The sequence below is a fragment of the Callithrix jacchus genome, chromosome 4 (assembly GCF_049354715.1).
Source record: "Callithrix jacchus isolate 240 chromosome 4, calJac240_pri, whole genome shotgun sequence".
Taxonomy (NCBI): domain Eukaryota; kingdom Metazoa; phylum Chordata; class Mammalia; order Primates; family Cebidae; genus Callithrix; species Callithrix jacchus.
In genome coordinates this window covers 34616274-34632398 of record NC_133505.1, presented here as the reverse complement: position 1 = coordinate 34632398, position 16125 = coordinate 34616274, and the positions used below count along the sequence as shown (strand labels likewise).

The window sequence follows — 16125 nt, the reverse complement described above, 5'->3', positions numbered from 1 at the left end:
AGTTTCTAGTATGTCAGGCATGTGAGCATATGAGGGCATACCTGGTTCAGCTTAGGGACTAAATTAAATTTTATTGACTGATTGAATGAAATATGATTGTATTAAAATTTAATTGCATCACAGAAAATTATAAAATGAAAAATACTGGGAAAAGAGAGTATTCTGTTTTATGCATGTAGTGTGCATATAAATTCATAAATTCATTCCGTGTGTCTGTTGAGCCTGTGTATGAATTTTATATGACTGCATAGCAAATTGCCATAACATTGGCTTTAAACAATGCCCTTTTATTGTATTTATTTATTTATGTTTAGAGACAGAGTCTCCCTCTGTCATCCAGGGTGAAGTGCGGTTGCCTGATCATGGCTCACTGCAGCCTCAAACTCCTGGCCTCTAGGGTCCCCCTTACCTCAGTCTCCAGAGTAGCTAAGACTACAGGGAAGTGCCACCATGCCCAACTAAATTCTTCAAAAGAAATTCTTTTTTGTAAAGAAGTTGTCCCTGTAGGGCTGAGGCCCCACAGGGTCATGGGGTGGCCCTTATGCTGTGCTGAGGTGCAGGATCTGAGAAACAAAGAGACAGGACACAGAAGTACAAGGAAAATGCAGCTGGGCTCGGGGGGCATGCCACCTATGAGCGGGGTCAGACGAGGCCCCGAATGTCCAGAAGCGTATTTATTGTGTATAGATTAAGGGGCGGAAGTGAGTGAAATCATCTTTAAGTATAGTGGTAGGGTCCTGAGTAATAAAACAAGGGGCCCGCCCCTGTTAGGTCACTGAGGCATGGAGGTGGGCTGTGCGCAGTGAAGAGGGTGCAGTGTGCAATATCCCTATCTATGGGCAAGCTACTCCTAATATTTATAGGAGGATGATTTCAGTCACACAGCAGTGACAGAGCTGTCAGGGTTACCGCCACCTGCTGGTAGCTTCCAATGAGTTCTGCAGGAAGATGCTCTTTGAGCAGCAGCATAGTAACAAGAGCCGATAAAGTTCACAGTCACCAAGGTGCGATTGCTGGTCTGGGGGCAACCTTCCACAAGAACTGGAGCCAGGTCCTACAACCCCTTTATCAGGAGGAGTGGCTCTTTCCCCAAGCCTGCCATCCAGCGGGTATGCACGCTTTACGATACTGCGCGCTGCCACCTGGGCTATGCGTTCTTGTCCTGATATAACTGTTTTCCCTTAAATCATGCTCTGCACTGTGTCTGCTCCAGACATTCCTCTGACTATAAGCTGCTTATTCCTTAATTCATGCTGTGTACTGTCTACTCTAGGCATTTCTCCAATTATGAACTAAGATACAGTTTTATATATATATATATATATATATGGAAATAACTGAGTGGTAAGATATTCTGTAGGCACTCATTCTATGAACTTACATATGATTATATATAAAGGATTATACAAAGAGAAATAACTAAGTAATAACACTATAAACTGAGGTATTCTCCAAGGCCTAATTCTATAAACTAATATTTGATTATATAAAAATTATATAAAAGGAAATAACTGAGTAATAACACCACAGACTGAGATATTCTTCAGGCCTTAATTGTGCCAGGATTCTGCTTAGCTCTCCTTCCTATATGGGGGGTTGCTCACATCTCCCAAATTGCCCAGGCTAGTCTCAAACTCCTGGTTGCAAGTCATCATCCTCCAATATTCCCATAAACCTTAGGATTACAGGGGTGAGCTACACACCTGACCAAACAACACTTATTTATCTATTTACAGTTCCTTAGTCAGAATTCTGGGCATGATTGGAGGGTTCTCTGTTTAGGGCTTCTCAAAGCTGTGTTTTCATTTTGAGGGCCCCCTTCAGGCTCATTCAGAGGCAACAGAATTGAGTCTCTGGCAGTTGTAGGACTGAGGTTCCTGTTCCTTGCCTGCTGTCAAGGTAGAGAGAGGCTTCTCTCAATTCCTGGTGCCCATCAGCATTCTTTGCCACACAGTGGAGGAAACCCCCCATGCTGAATTCCTCTTGCACTGTAAATCTGTATGCTTAGGAAGAACCCAGTCCTATCAATGGTTCACCAGATGAAGATGGCCCGACCCAGGATAGTCCCTGTCTTAAAGTCAACTGATTTAGGACCTTAATTATATATGTAAAAATCCCCTCAAGACAGCACCTACATTATTGTTCGTTCAATAACTGCGGCAGGTGAATGGGCAGCGGCACATGTCTATCATGGGGGCCATGCGATAATCCATCTAGCATGGCCTGGGTCTTTCTTTTGACTTTAATTGGGACACAGTTGGAAATTGAAGTTCAAATAAAACAATCATTGTGAATGATAATAAAATACATTATATTTAGCCATGGAAATTCTTCTTACCTCTTAAAACCAAATGACATGTTTAATATTCTATAATTAATTTAGGCGAGAAGTGGTGGCTCATACCTGCAATCCCAGCACTTTCAGAAGCAGAGTCAGGCAGAGAGCCTTATTTCATGAGTTCAAGATCAGCCTAGGCAGCATGGCAAAACCTTTGTCTCTACCAAAAATATAAAAATTTTAGCCAGGCATGGTGGTGCATGCTTGTACTCCCAGCTACTCAGACAGCTGAGCTGGGAAGATCACTTGAGCCCAGAAGGTCGAGACTGCAGTGAGCTGTCATCCTGCTACAGCACTCCTGCCTGAGTGGCAGAGGAAGACAGTCTCAATAATAATGATGATGATAATAAATTTAAAGCAAATGAAAATTTAAGTGAAATAATTCATCCTCTCTTGTGAAGCTGTATTAGTTATTTACTGTTGTATAACAAATTACTGAAAACTTAACAGCTCCCACATTTTCCAATACTCAGGAACCTAGGAGAGGTTTCCCTGAGTGCTTCTGGCTCAGGGCCTGTCACGAGGCTGCAGTCCAGCTGTCAGCCAAGGGCTGCATCATCTGAGGGTTCAACTGGAGCTGGGAATCCACATGAAACATGGCTCAGTCAAATGGCCATTGCAGAAGGCCTTGTTCCTTGTTTTCCGGTCCCAGGAGGCCTCAGTTCTTAGCCACATGGATCTTCCTGCAGGGCTGCTTATGACACAGCATCTGGCTTCTCCCAGAGACAGAGAGACAGAAGGGGAAAGCCACTGTGAGTTTTATATTCCACACTCAGAGTCAGAAACTCTTATGTCAGCATTACTCTATCTGTTAGAAGCTGTATCAGTCTGTTCTCACACTACTATAAAGAAATAACTGAGACTGGGTAATTTATAAAGGAAAGAAATTTAATTGACTCACAGTTCTGCATGAGGAGGCAGCCTTAGGAAACTTACATTTATGGCAGAAGGGGAAGCAAACATGTCCTTCTTCACATGGTTTCAGGAGAGAGAAATGCAGAGCAAAATGAGGAAAAGCCCCTTATAAAACCATCAGATCTCATGAGAAATCACTATTATTATGAGAACAGCATGGTGAACCATCCCATGATTCAATCACCTCCCACAGGTTTTCTCCCCAGCACATGGGAATTACAATTCACATGACAATTCAAGGTGAGATTTGAGTGGGGACACAGAGCCAGACCATATCAGAAGTGCATCATTAAGTCCAAGCCCCACTCACAGGGAGGGAATTAAGCAGCATCTCTGGAAGGGAGGAGTATCAAATAATTTGTATACATGTTAAAAGCAAAATTAAAATTATTGTCTCAAGATTTTATAAATCAAAAGATTCTCTCATCTGATTACTTTTCTTTAATGCTTTAAGCTTCTTGTTTTATTTTATTTAAAGTTTGAGGGTATATGCACAGGATATGCAGGTTTGTTACATAAGTAAACATGTGTCATGGTGGTTTGCTGCCCCTATCAACTCAGCTCCTAGGTATTAAACCTAGCATGAATGAGCTATTTTTCCTAATGCTCTCTTCACCACTGCCCTCCCTCAACAGACCCCAGTATGTCTTGTTCCCCGCCCTGTGCCCATGTGTTCTCATTGCTCAGCTCCCACTTATAAGTGAGAACATATGGTGTTTGGTTTTCTGTTTCTGCATTAGTTTGGTGAGGATAATGGCTTCCAGCTTCATCTATGTCCCTGCAAAGGACATGATCTTATTACTTTTCATGGCTGCATAGTATTCTATGGTGTCTATGCACAATATGTTCTTTATCCAGTTTATCATTGATGAGTTTTTGGATTGATTCCATGTCTTTGCTATCATAAATACTGCTGCAATGAGCATACACATGCATGTGTTTTTGTAGCAGAATGATTTATATTCCTTTATATTCTGTAATGGGATTCCTGGGTCAAATAATATTTCAGTTCTAGACCTTTGAGGAATCTCTATGCTATCTTCCACAGTGGTTGAACTAATTTACATTCCCACCAACAGTATAAAATCGTTCCTATTTCCCCTCAACCTTGCCAGCACCTACTGTTTCTTGACTTTTTTTATAATGACCTTTCTGACTGGCATGAGCTGGTATCTTATTGTGGTTTTGATTTGCGTTTCTCTAATGATCCGTTATGTTGAGCTTTTTTAATATGCTTTTTGGTCACATGTATGCCTTCTTTTGAGAAGTGTGTGTTCATGTCCTTTGCCCACTTTTTAATGTTTTTTTTTTTTTTTTCTCCTGGAAATTTGCTTAAGTTCCTTGTAGATACTGGATATTAGAACTCTGTCAGATGGATAGATTGCAAACATTTTCTCCCATTCTGTAGGTTGTCTTTTCACTCTGATGATCGTTTTTTTGGCTGTGCAGAAGCTCTGTAGTTTAATTAGGTCCAATTTGGCAATTTTCACTTTAGTTCTGGTTGCTTTTGGTAATTTCATCATAAAAATCTTTGTCCATGCCTGTATCCTGAATGGTATTGCCTAGGTTTTCTTCCAGGGTTTTAATTGTTTTTGGATGTACATTTAAGTCTTTAATCCCCATTGAGTTTATTTTTGTATAAGGTGTAAGGAAGGGGTCCAGTTTCTGTTTTCTGCATACAAATAGCCAGTTCTCCCAGCATCACTTGTTAAATAGGGAATCCTTTCCCATTGCTTTTCTCAGATTTGTTGAAGATCAGATGGTTGTAGATGTGCAATTTTGTTTCTGAGTTCTCCATTCTCTTCCATTGGTCTATGTGTCTGTTTTCATATCAGTACCATGCTGTTTTGGTTACTGTAGCCTTGTGGTCTAGTTTGAAGTCTGGCAGCCTGATGCCTTCAGCTTTGTTTTTTTCACTTAGGATTGTTCTGGTTACGCGAGCTCTTTTTTGATTCCATATAAATTTTAAAACAGTTTCTTCTAATTATCTGAGAAGCTTCTCTTTTTACATTAATGATTAAAAGTTTGAGACATCATGGAGCCTTGGGTACTGAGGGGAAAACAGTTTGAGATAGAAAAAAAAGCTACAACAGTTTCTCTGAGTTTTTCTTATACATGCTTTTAATAACAATGTTCTCTTCAATGAGTTGACACAGTTGAGAACATAGAGTAACCAGATCAAAGAGTCCCAAGAGTTCAGTGCCATAAAAATAATGGTTTGAAAATCAGTCTTTGTTTCATCTAAGATGTCTCAAATTTATTGGAGGTATGTCCAGAGTGAAAATTTTGTTACTGAAATAACATCTTCAAAAAATATTAATCTACACTTTAAAAAGGCTACTCTGTCTATGGAATAGCTGTTCTTTTGTTTATTTACTTCTCTAATGAAGTTGCTTTCACTTAAAAAAATGCTGAAAATGAAAAGATTGCTTTTCATTTACAAAATATGACTCTTATACCTGGGTCAACACATGTAGCTTAGCATAATGTCAATAACTTTGGTTCCATGCAGTAGCCTGAAGTAGATTAGCTCTTTTGGCAATTTGTATCTTTCTATAAACTTATCTGTTTTATCTAAGTGTTCTAACTAACTGGCATAAAGTTGTTCAATGTGTTTACTTGTATTTATTTCTATTGAATTCTAAAGAGTCAGTAATATCCCGTATTGTTCACAATTTTGGTGATTTATATTTCATTTCTCATATCCTTGTTTTGACTTTGAAATTGAATAAAACTATTTATCATTTTATTTGGATATTCTTTATAGATTTACCTGCATTGCTGACCTTGTAGTAAAATTTAATTAGAAAGGAACTCAAATTTGGAGCTCCCTCTCCAGGGGGTCTGATGAGAAATGGTGTCTGTGACATTGGTGACCTGAGGGTACAGAGGGTGGATAGAGGCAGCCTCAGGCTGAAAGGTCTCAAGAAACCCCCTAATTCACATGAAGAAGAAGATCCACTGTTGGCTGCCAGGGCAGTGGCCTGGGTGGAATCCCTGCTGGGAATGGGGAAGGACTTGCAACCTCACCACACAGCAGCCCTAGGGTGGAACTGAGTTTCCAGCGGTGAATGAACCAGGCAGGAGCAGGGGTGGCCCAAGTGCAGGTCATGGGCCTGGGTGGGCTCAGGGAGTCATGGGAGGGCAGTCCTCCCCAGCATGGGTCTCCCCAGGATTAGGTCAGGTGCAGATTTGTAGCAGCCATCTGATGTGATGCTGGGCCTGTGAGCCCCAGGGCTTCCTGATGGGCTGACTTGATCTGACTCACGTGATACTGCTATTACCCCAGTAGAGCTCTGATTCCTTGAGGACAGAGAATGGAATGTGTGTTCCTGATTCTGCTCTGGATGACCTAATTCAATTTTACTTTACTTGTCTGGGATGTTGCTTTTCATCTGTAAAATGTAATTGTGGATGCGGCTTGAATTAATGGGGGGGGTTATTTCTTCATTCGCCTAATATTTGTTGTGTACCTACTGTAGGTCAAATACGTGACAAGATATTGTTTCATGGATAACACCATGAATAAGAAACTACATCAAGGACGTTATAGCCAAGTGTGGTGGTGAGTGCGTATAGTCCTAGCTACTTAAGAGGCAGAGGCAGGACAATTGTTTGAGCCCAGGAGTTTGAGGTTGCAGTCAGCTCAGCTATGATCACCACTGCATTTCAGCCTGGGCAACTGAGCAAGAGTCTGTCTCTGAAAAAAAGAAAACAGATGTCGTAAGGTGTCTACATGTACTCTACGTCTCAGGATGTAGAGTGTCTCTAAGCAGTTTTTTATGAATGTTTGCCTGGCATTTCTTTTCTAACTTTTTACTTTCAAATTTCTGGATCTTCTACCAATAGTATCTTTTGTAAATAACCTTTGTTTACTTATTAATTTATTTTTACCCCTCTGCACTATTTGTCTTGTAATCATAGTGTTTGGGTCCATTATGTTTAATGTCATTGTTACCCTGTTTGGGTTTAAGTCCACCTTGTCATTCGCTCTTTTTCCGTATTGCCTCATTGTTGCTCCATTATTTTTTCTTTCTTAGCCTTCTTTAAATTAATCAAAAACTTTTCACTGTTGCAGTCTTCTGAATAAGCGTTCTAGGTACACATTGTCTTATCCCTTACTTATCCGAGAAAGCACAATATTAATCTGAGACTTATAACCAACTGGAAACCATAACTTCCCTGAATTTCATCTGCCTGTGCAGACAGCCCAGGGGAGAATCCGTGCTCTGGCTCTGAGACACAGTGGGTGGAAGCAGGAGAGTGATTGGATGATGAAGCTGTAGCTGCAGAGGCATCCAGGCCCCTCACCTGCACTCCTCGTACATGTCTCCTCCACTGAATGCCTGCGATGCCCTCTCCTCCATATGCTCCTGCCAGTCTCCCCATCTCCACTGACAGCAGCTCCACCCTTCTACAGTCATAGTCTGAAACTATGGCTGTCCTGGATTCTTGTTTCTCATAATACAGGTACTATCCATAAGCAAATGCTGTGATGCATCCAGATCCTGTTACTTCCCACTATTTCCACTGTTCACACCCCAGTCAAGTTAATGCACATCTGTATCCTGGAAAACTACATGCCTTTCCCACTGGATTCTCTACTGCCTCGTTTGCCCCAACTTTTAAATTCTGTTCTCAGTAGGGTGGCCAGAGAGAAGCTTTTAAAGAATAAGTCCTACTACATTCCACTTTTCGAAACTGTAATTTAACTCCCCTTCTCACTCAGAGAAAAAGTCAAAACCTTGGCCACACCTTACCTGCTGTGGCCACACCTCTGACTTCATCTCAGTTACTCTCTGTCCAGCCCTTCTGGCCTCTTCCCACTTCCCAAAATACAGACACCTTCCTGCCCTAGTGCATTTGCACAGGAGCCTCCCTCCCTGGAAAGAACTTTCTAGATCCTCATAGATAGCTCCTCATGTCCTTCAAATCATTCTTTGAACCTAGAAGCAACTTCTCTGCTCCTTCTTGCATATTTGCCTGGCTCAGCACACTTGCCCCCACCATGTTCATCAGGGTGACCCAGAAGTACTACAAGGTATTCCACTCTGGCCCCAGGCCTTCAGCAGCTGCTCCTACATGAGTGGGCCTGGCACCCACATCAGCTACTTGAGCTTCTCCTAACTGGGCAACAGTGGTGGCAGCTCTTCGGGTAGTTGGGCACAGCAAGGGACTGGGTGGAGGCTGTGGTGGGGCTCATGGTATGGGGGGCATCAAAGCCATCATGGTCGACCAGAGCCTGCTGAGCCCCCTTAAGCTAGAGGTAGACCTCAACATCCAGGCCATGTGCACACAGGAGAAGGAGCAGATCAAGACTCTCAAAACAAATGTGCCTCCTTCATCAACAGGGTACAGTTCCTGGAGCAATAGAATAAGATGCTGGAGATGAAGTGGAGCCTCCTAAAGCAGCAGAAGATGACTTGGAGGAACATGGACCACATGATCAAAAGCTACATCAACCTTTGGCAGCAGCTGGACATTCTGGGCCAGGAAAAGCTAAAGCTGGAGGCAAGTTTGGCAACACACAGGGGCTGGTGGAAAACTTCAAAAACTAGTATGAGGACGAGATATTCATATAGAGATGGAGGATGAATTTGTCCTCATCAAGAAGGACGTGGGTGAAGCTGACATGAACCAGGTAGAGCTGGAGTCTTACCTGGAAGGGCTGACAGATGAGATCAGCTTCCTCTGGCAGCTGTGTGAACAGGAGATCCTGGAACTGCAGTCCCCGATCTCAGACACATCTGTGGTGCTGTCCATGGACAATATCCACTCCCTGGACATGGACAACATCATCACTGAGGTCCAGGCCCAGTAAGAGATCGCCAACGGAAGGTGGGCTGTTGCTGAGAGCCTGCACCAGATCAAGTAGGAGGAACGGCATGCTCTGGCTGGGAAGCACCAGACACACAGAGACGGAGATCTGAGATGACCTGGAACCTCAGCTGGCTCCAGGCTGAGACTGAGAGCCTCAAAAGCCAGTGGGCCCCCTGTAGGGTATCATCTAGGCTGCTGGGAAGTGTGGGGAGCGGGCCATTAAGGAAGCCAAGCTGTCCGTGCTGGAGGCCGTTCAGCAGTGGGTGAAGCAGGACATGGCACAGCAGCTGTGCCACCACCAGCAGCTGATGAACATAAAGCAGGCTCTTTACATCGAGATTGCCACCTACAGGAAGCCGCTGCAGGGCAAGGAGAGCTGGCTGGAATCTGGGCTATGGAACATGAGCATCCATAGGAACACCACCAGTGGCTACTCATTTAAGGTGAGCTTGGCCTACAGGGGCCTCACAAGCCCTGGCCTCAGCTACAGCCTGGGCTCCAGCTTTGGCTCTGGTGGGGGCTCCAGCTCCTTCAGCTGCACCAGCACCTCCAGAGCCATGGTTATGAGGAAAATTGAGACTGTGGTAGAAAGCTGGTGTCCACATTCTTGAATGTACTGCCCAAGTGAACTGGCATAGCAGACCCTCCCAGCCTACCCTCTCCTGTAACTGCCCCACAGCCGGCGGGGGAAGCTGCTGTGCAGGGGAGCATAGGGAACAGGAAACGCACCTGAGGCTCAGCCCTCGCCCTAAGCCCACCCATGGCAGCCTGGAGTACTCCCAGTGGCACATGCCTTCAGCTACAAGATAATGTTTTCCTGTTTTTTTTTTTTTTGTTTTTTTTTTTCAAAATAAAGCCACAATTAGCTCTGCCAACTGTCAAAAAATAAAATAAAATATTTCCTCGAAGGTCACATTTGCAACAAGGCTTACGTTGGCCACATAGTACAACAGCCACCTCCCTGTCCCCACGGCCCACACTCTGGATCACCCCCAAAGCACTTGCCACCTTCTAACACAGGCATTTTCCTTCCTTACTCTGCTCATAGTGTATCTTGCGTCTGCCTCTTCTCTCTGGAACACATGCACCACAAGGACAGAAATTATTCTGTTTTTAATTTAAAGATATTTTCCAAATGCAAAAACATTCATTTACTTAGCAGAAAACAAATGTCACTTCAATGAAAGATGACCGTAGAGCACCTCCGTATCGGAAAGGCAATATCTTTATTAATGCAGCCTCAGGCCAAATGCTGTTTCGTGGCAGCTACAGCACGACATCATCTCATGCCAACATCATTGCCACCAGTGCTGCTTGTGTGCCCCCCCATCCCTCCTCCCACACCAACCCTCCTGCACACTGCAGCACACAATCATATGTCTCTCTTCAGGAAAGATAATCCTAGAATTTTAAGTCAAATTTTCCAACTGCGTATAAATCTAAATTAGACTGTTTACAAATCCACGGGTTTGGATTGGAGCCCGCACTAGGATCACTACAACTCAGGGCAGGAGGAAGAGTAGGAGAGAGAGCAGAAGAGGCGTTCCAACAGAAAGTTACCTATGACGAGAAATTACCAAATCCCTCCTCTTTGCAAATTCCAGAATCTTATTCCTTTAAGAGGGCTCGGGAAAGGATGAAAAATACAATCCAGGAAAGAGTCCTGGAAAGCAGGCAAGAACTAGGCAGATCTGAAAATCATTCTCTTGATAGCACAAGAACTTCTGTGTGCAGGGACTGCCCTAAATGACATCTCAGTCCCTGTGATCACAGGTCCTGATGGGACAAGGTTCTATTGAAGGACCAAGGCCACTGGAGCAGCAAAGATGACCCAGCCAAGTAGTGACCACATAAAGCCCACAGTGGCCACAACACCATCTACTCTCCTCCCCTGCAAAAGATCAGCAGAAGAAGCACATACACTCTGGAAGGTTCTCAGGTCTTCTATTCATTTTGTCCCTTAAATTTTAGTTATCTTCTGCTTTAATTAACTCATCAACCTCCCATGGCAAGAATTTGAAGAAATTTATATCCAGATTCTAATTTTAATAGGGAAGCAAGAATTTGCAGCTCAGTGCACCATGAAGTTGAGAAACGAAAAGACATCCAAGCCCCAGATCTCTGGAGCAGGGAAGATAACAGTAGAAACACGGGGCAGTGCAGTGAAGGGGGTCACGATGGACATGGGGTGGGCAATTCTCCCCACCTCGTCACATTATGCTAACAGGGGTGAAGACATACCTGAACACACTTCTCTTTACAGAAAGATAAGTCAGGGGTCTTGAAGTCACAAAGGGGAGGTGTGAACAAATCTTGCCTCTCAGTTCCACACAAGGCAGTTGTCTCACACCATAGAGAAAACATTCATGAACAAACTCATATTAGTCACAGTAGGAGGTGACAAACAGCCCATCGCATGCTCAAGGTATTCAAGTCAAAGAAACCCCATAGCACAGCTACGTCCCCTCTGCTCCCCCTAACACCCTGCTTACATCAGGGCTCCTGTGTCAGGGTGTCACCTTTACAAGCCATGAGAGACACACCAGAACTCTGGGCACTATCATTGCCTGGGGTAAAACAAAAATAGAACGCTGTCAGAGCCCACAGGAGATGTGGCCAGAGGAGGAACTGTGGGCTGGGTGAGCTCCCCCATGGGCTCCCGACCACAACATCCCAAGGATCTCAGGGATGAGTGTCCTTCGTACTTACTATCAGCAGGCTGATAGTAGCTCACTCGGCTTCTATCTGTGGGAAGAAAATGTTCTATGACAGGCCAGAAGGGAGTCGGGACCATAAGGTCCCAGAGCAACTCCCTTAGTCTTTGATCCCTGAGAAGTTGCCAGAAAAGCATAACTGCAGCTCCAGGACAGGATCAGGAAATATAAAGAAAGCGGGAGTGGGTCTTGTATCAGCTGGCCTCCTGAGGTCTGTCCTCAGCAGGGATCTTCCCCTGTGATTTGTGACTGCTGGGATCAGGTCCCCACCACAGTCACTGAAGTGAAGAATCTGTCATTCATTTTCACAAGTGCTTTACAGATAATTGTTGCCACACGGCACCAGGCTGGGTCGGCCCATGTGTGGATCGTGCTTACCAGTAGCAAAGCAAGGCACATTTCTAACTAGGACATAAAGTCCTCAGTGAGAAAAGAAAACTCAGACCCCATCCCTTAACCCTTTCCTACCTGAGCTCTTCCTCCACATCACAGCAGTGACCACAGCTCCAGTGACCACAGCTCCAAAGACAACCAGGTCAACAATGATGCACACAATGAGGATGGTGGCCTGGGAAGATGGCTCTGGGAAAGGAGGGGAAGGTGAGGGACCCTGACTCCAGGCCTCAGCCCCAACCCTGCTGAAGGGCTCTAGAAGGGCTCCTGCTTTCCCGAAGAAAAGATGTGACCCCCTTGTTACCCATCTCAGGGTGAGGGATTCCAGCAGCCCCTTCTGCTGCACATGGTACGTGTATCGCTGCTTTTCCCCAGAAAGCACCACCACAGCTGCCCACTTCTGGAAGGTTCCACCCCCTGCAGTCCTGGTCTCCAAAAGCTCTGTGTCCTGGGTCTGGTCCTCATCCCACTGCCAGGTCAGTGTGAACTCCGCAGGGTAGAAGCCCAGGGCCCAGCACCTCAGGGTGGCCTCATGGTCAGAGATGGGGTGGTGGGTCACATGTGTCTTGGGAGCGTCTGAAAGGAAGAGTCAGAAAATTCAGGCACTTTGCACTCCTCATGGGACACCCCAGCAGCACCCATGTGACAATCCTGAGAATGAACAGGACACCTGGTGTGGGCAGGGGAGCACCAGCCTGGACACAGGCACCTGGGATAATCTCCTATTCATTAGAAAGTTCTAGTCTCTGAGTGGGAACAGCGACTTCTGGTCCTGACCTAGAAGGTCGAGGGAATCAAAAGAGCTGGAGTCAGAGCCCCACAAACATTGAGTGTGAGGCAGAGAAGGCCTGAGAGGAAAAGTCCTGGTGCCCAAGGCTGCTGTGGGGTCAAAGGGAACCCCTGATCAGTATTCCAGGGATTGTCTTCCCCTCCACTCCCTCAGAGACTTCATCCCTTAATTGCCCCAGAGAGCAGAGCGGACCCTCAGAGACACTCTCTGGTACAGAATCCGGAAACCCAGGAGGATTCTTCCCACTCAGGATTAGAGGAGGGCGATATTCTAGCGTTGGTCCCATTTTCCTCCCCTCCTGGCGGGAAGCCAGCCAGGGAGATCTACAGGAGATGGGGAAGTTGCCCCATGGCCCTGGATACCTGCGCCGCAGCGTCTCCTTCCAGTTCTTCAGGTATCTGAGGAGCCACTCCACACACTTGCCCTCCAGGTAGTCCCTGACCTGCTCTGAGTATTTGTTCGCCTCCCACTTGCGGTGAGTGATCTGAGCCGCCATGTACGCGGCGGCCCAGGAGCGCAGGTCCTCATTCAGGGCGTTGTAATTCTCGCGGTGGTAGACGAACTGTTCATACCCTCGGAGGAGGGGCCTGTCTGACCCCAGGTCGCAGCCAATCATCCTTTGGAAGGTGTGAGACGCTGGCCCTGCCCCCGCAGTCAGCTCCGCCTACCGAACCCCGGCCCCGCTCCCGTCCCGCCAACCCTTGGGGACCTTGGCCAAAACTAAAAATGAAACCGGGTTAAGGCGCCTGGGGGCGCTTCCGGGTCGAGGGTCTGAGCGGGTCCCGCAGCCTCAGGGTGGATCTCGGACCCGTTGACTCGGGAGGACCCGGACCATCCGTAGGCGATGGGGAGGGGTCGTGATCTGCGCCCCGGGCCGGGGTCACTCACAGGCTTCGCTCTGGTTGTAGTAGCCGAGCAGGGTCCGCAGGTTCACTCGGAAAGTCTGTGCTGGGCTTTGATGTCCCGTCTCCTCCTCCCAATACTCCCGTCCCTCCTGCTCCACCCACGGTGCCCGAGGCTCCATTCTGGGATTCGCGGCGTCGCTGTGGAACCGCAGGAACTGCGTGTCGTCCACGTAGCCCACGGAGATGAAGCGGGGCTCCCCGCAGCCGAGCAGGACACGGAGGTGCTGAAATGCCTCAGGGAGTGGGAGCCTCGGGGCGAGGAGGGCTGAGACCCGCCGACCCTCCTCCCTCCCGGCTCCCCGAGTCCTACGCCCTGGCAGGCTGGCCCCTCGCTCCTCCCCGCAGAGGCCGTTTCCTTCCCGACGCCGCACTCACCCGCCCAGGTCTTGGTCAGAGCCAGGACCCCGAGAGCAGCAGGAGGAGGATTGGGGAGCCCTGACCCCATCCTCGACACGTGAAGAGAATCTGAGTCCGAGGGAGTCCGCGGGGACTTTTGAACCGGGACCACAGCGACACTGATTGGCTTCTCTAGAAACCCGGCACCCAATGAAAGTGGGAACTGGGGACGCGTCATGAGTATCCAGGAAGAAGGACCTGACTTACATGGCGAGAGGGAGAAGTGAAACTGCAGGGATGTGGGGAATCCCCAATGCTGCACCTACCCAATGCAGACACCCCCTAAGAGCTATGCCTGGGGCCCTGGCACTTCTCCCAGACCCCGCTCCTCCTGCACCAAACGCTCTGTCTCAATATCTCCCTGAGTCTTTGACCAGCGGCTAAGAAACCAAGGAGAAATCCTGGGCATGGACCTAGTCACACCCCCTTCACTTTTCATCCTGGAATCCCTGTCCCTGAACTGGACTTTCTGCCTCCCACCCCACATCTGGACTCCCCTGGGCTTTTTAAAAAGAAAACTCACCCCAGGGAGCTTGGTGCCAGTGAGCTTGTCCTGGGAATGGAGGTATAGAGACAGGTTTTTTGTTTCTGTTTTTTTAATCTGGAAAAGTTGTGCCTGAGCGCCTGAGATAGAATAGAGACCAGTTTCCTTTGTATTAGCTTCAGTGAATAGTAGAATTTTGGTAACCCCTGAATAATCAGGAATCTTATCTGTAAAAAATGTTACTTTGGCCCCTTGGTATATAAACGTGTCTAAATGCATTACAACTGACAACTCACAGAGCTCCTAAGTTTTGCTTTCCCAGACTATGTATCTGTGACTCTTGTAGTTTAAAATTACCTTCATTCCATAGCCCTGAGTTTCTGTGTGAGTCCAGGACACCTCCTCAATACACAGTAGCTCACTGTGTTGTGTATGTTGCAACCAGGAGCCAGTACAGACTTCATTCACCTCACAGTTGAAATGTTCAATGCGGTAACAATGCTCCTCACCAGCGATCATGCACTGCCTTTTTTTTTTTAACAAAGTATCCACATCTAACTGGTGTACATATTTTATTAAAACAATTAGTGTAAATTAGTTCAACCATTGTGGAAGACAGTGTGGCGATTCCTCAAGGCCTTAGAAATAGAAATTCCATTTGACCCAGCAATCCCATTACTGGGTATATACCCAAAAGACTATAAATCGTTCTACTATAAGGACACATGTACACGAATGTTCATTGCAACACTGTTTACAATAGCAAAGACCTGGAATCAACCCAAATGCCCATTGATAATAGACTGGATTGGAAAAATGTGGCACATATACACCATGGAATATTATGCAGCAATCAGAAATGATGAGTTTGTGTCGTTTGTAGGGACATGGATGAATCTGGAGAACATCATCCTCAGCAAACTGACACAAGAACAGAAAATGAAACACCACATACTCTCACTCATAGGCGGGTGATGAAAAATGAGAACACATGGACACAGAAAGGGGAGTACTAAACACTGGGGTCTATTGGGGGGAAAAGGGGAGGGCCAGTGGGAGGGGGAGGTGGGGAGGGATAGCCTGGGGAGAAATGCCAAATGTGGGTGAAGGGGAAAAGGAAAGCAAAGCACACTGCCATGAGTGTACCTACGCAACTGTCTTGCATGCTCTGCTCATGTACCCCAAAACCTAAAATCCAATAAAAAATTAAAAATAAATAAAAATAAGTAAATAAATAAAACTACTAGAAGAAGAAGAAAAAAAACCAATTAGTACTTTTTTAAACTTAAATAAAACATAAAAAGTGGGCCGGGCGCGGTAGCTCAAGCCTGTAATCCCAGCACTTTGGGAGGCCAAGACGGGTGGATCAC

The 16125-nt window shown here is 46.2% G+C and overlaps 1 protein-coding gene and 1 non-coding gene across 17 annotated transcripts in view; one reads left to right on the top strand and one right to left on the bottom strand.

Annotated features, from left to right (window-relative positions):
* LOC103792335 (large ribosomal subunit protein uL4) overlaps window positions 1-16125 on the top strand; it is a 521713-nt gene that overhangs the window by 173000 nt on the left and 332588 nt on the right. The gene's annotated exons all lie outside the window — the stretch shown is intronic.
* LOC118142795 (patr class I histocompatibility antigen, B-2 alpha chain-like) lies at window positions 2291-14342 on the bottom strand. Of its 16 annotated transcripts, XR_013533884.1 has the most exons (9): window positions 14251-14342; window positions 13333-14013; window positions 12485-12756; window positions 12256-12369; window positions 11783-11818; window positions 11315-11640; window positions 10111-10146; window positions 8913-9032; window positions 2291-3051 (listed from the first exon to the last, which is right to left on the bottom strand). XR_013533884.1 is itself a non-coding variant. In XM_078368493.1 (4 exons), exons 1-4 carry the CDS (start codon window positions 12486-12488, stop codon window positions 11567-11569), a joined length of 228 nt encoding a protein of 75 aa, XP_078224619.1. In that variant the 5' UTR covers window positions 12489-12720; the 3' UTR covers window positions 10168-11566. The 16 variants fall into 16 exon arrangements, 2 of the variants coding, with proteins under 2 accessions (XP_078224619.1, XP_078224618.1); XR_013533885.1 differs by lacking the exons at window positions 8913-9032; window positions 10111-10146; XR_013533887.1 differs by lacking the exons at window positions 13333-14013; window positions 14251-14342 and having other exon boundaries at window positions 12485-12720.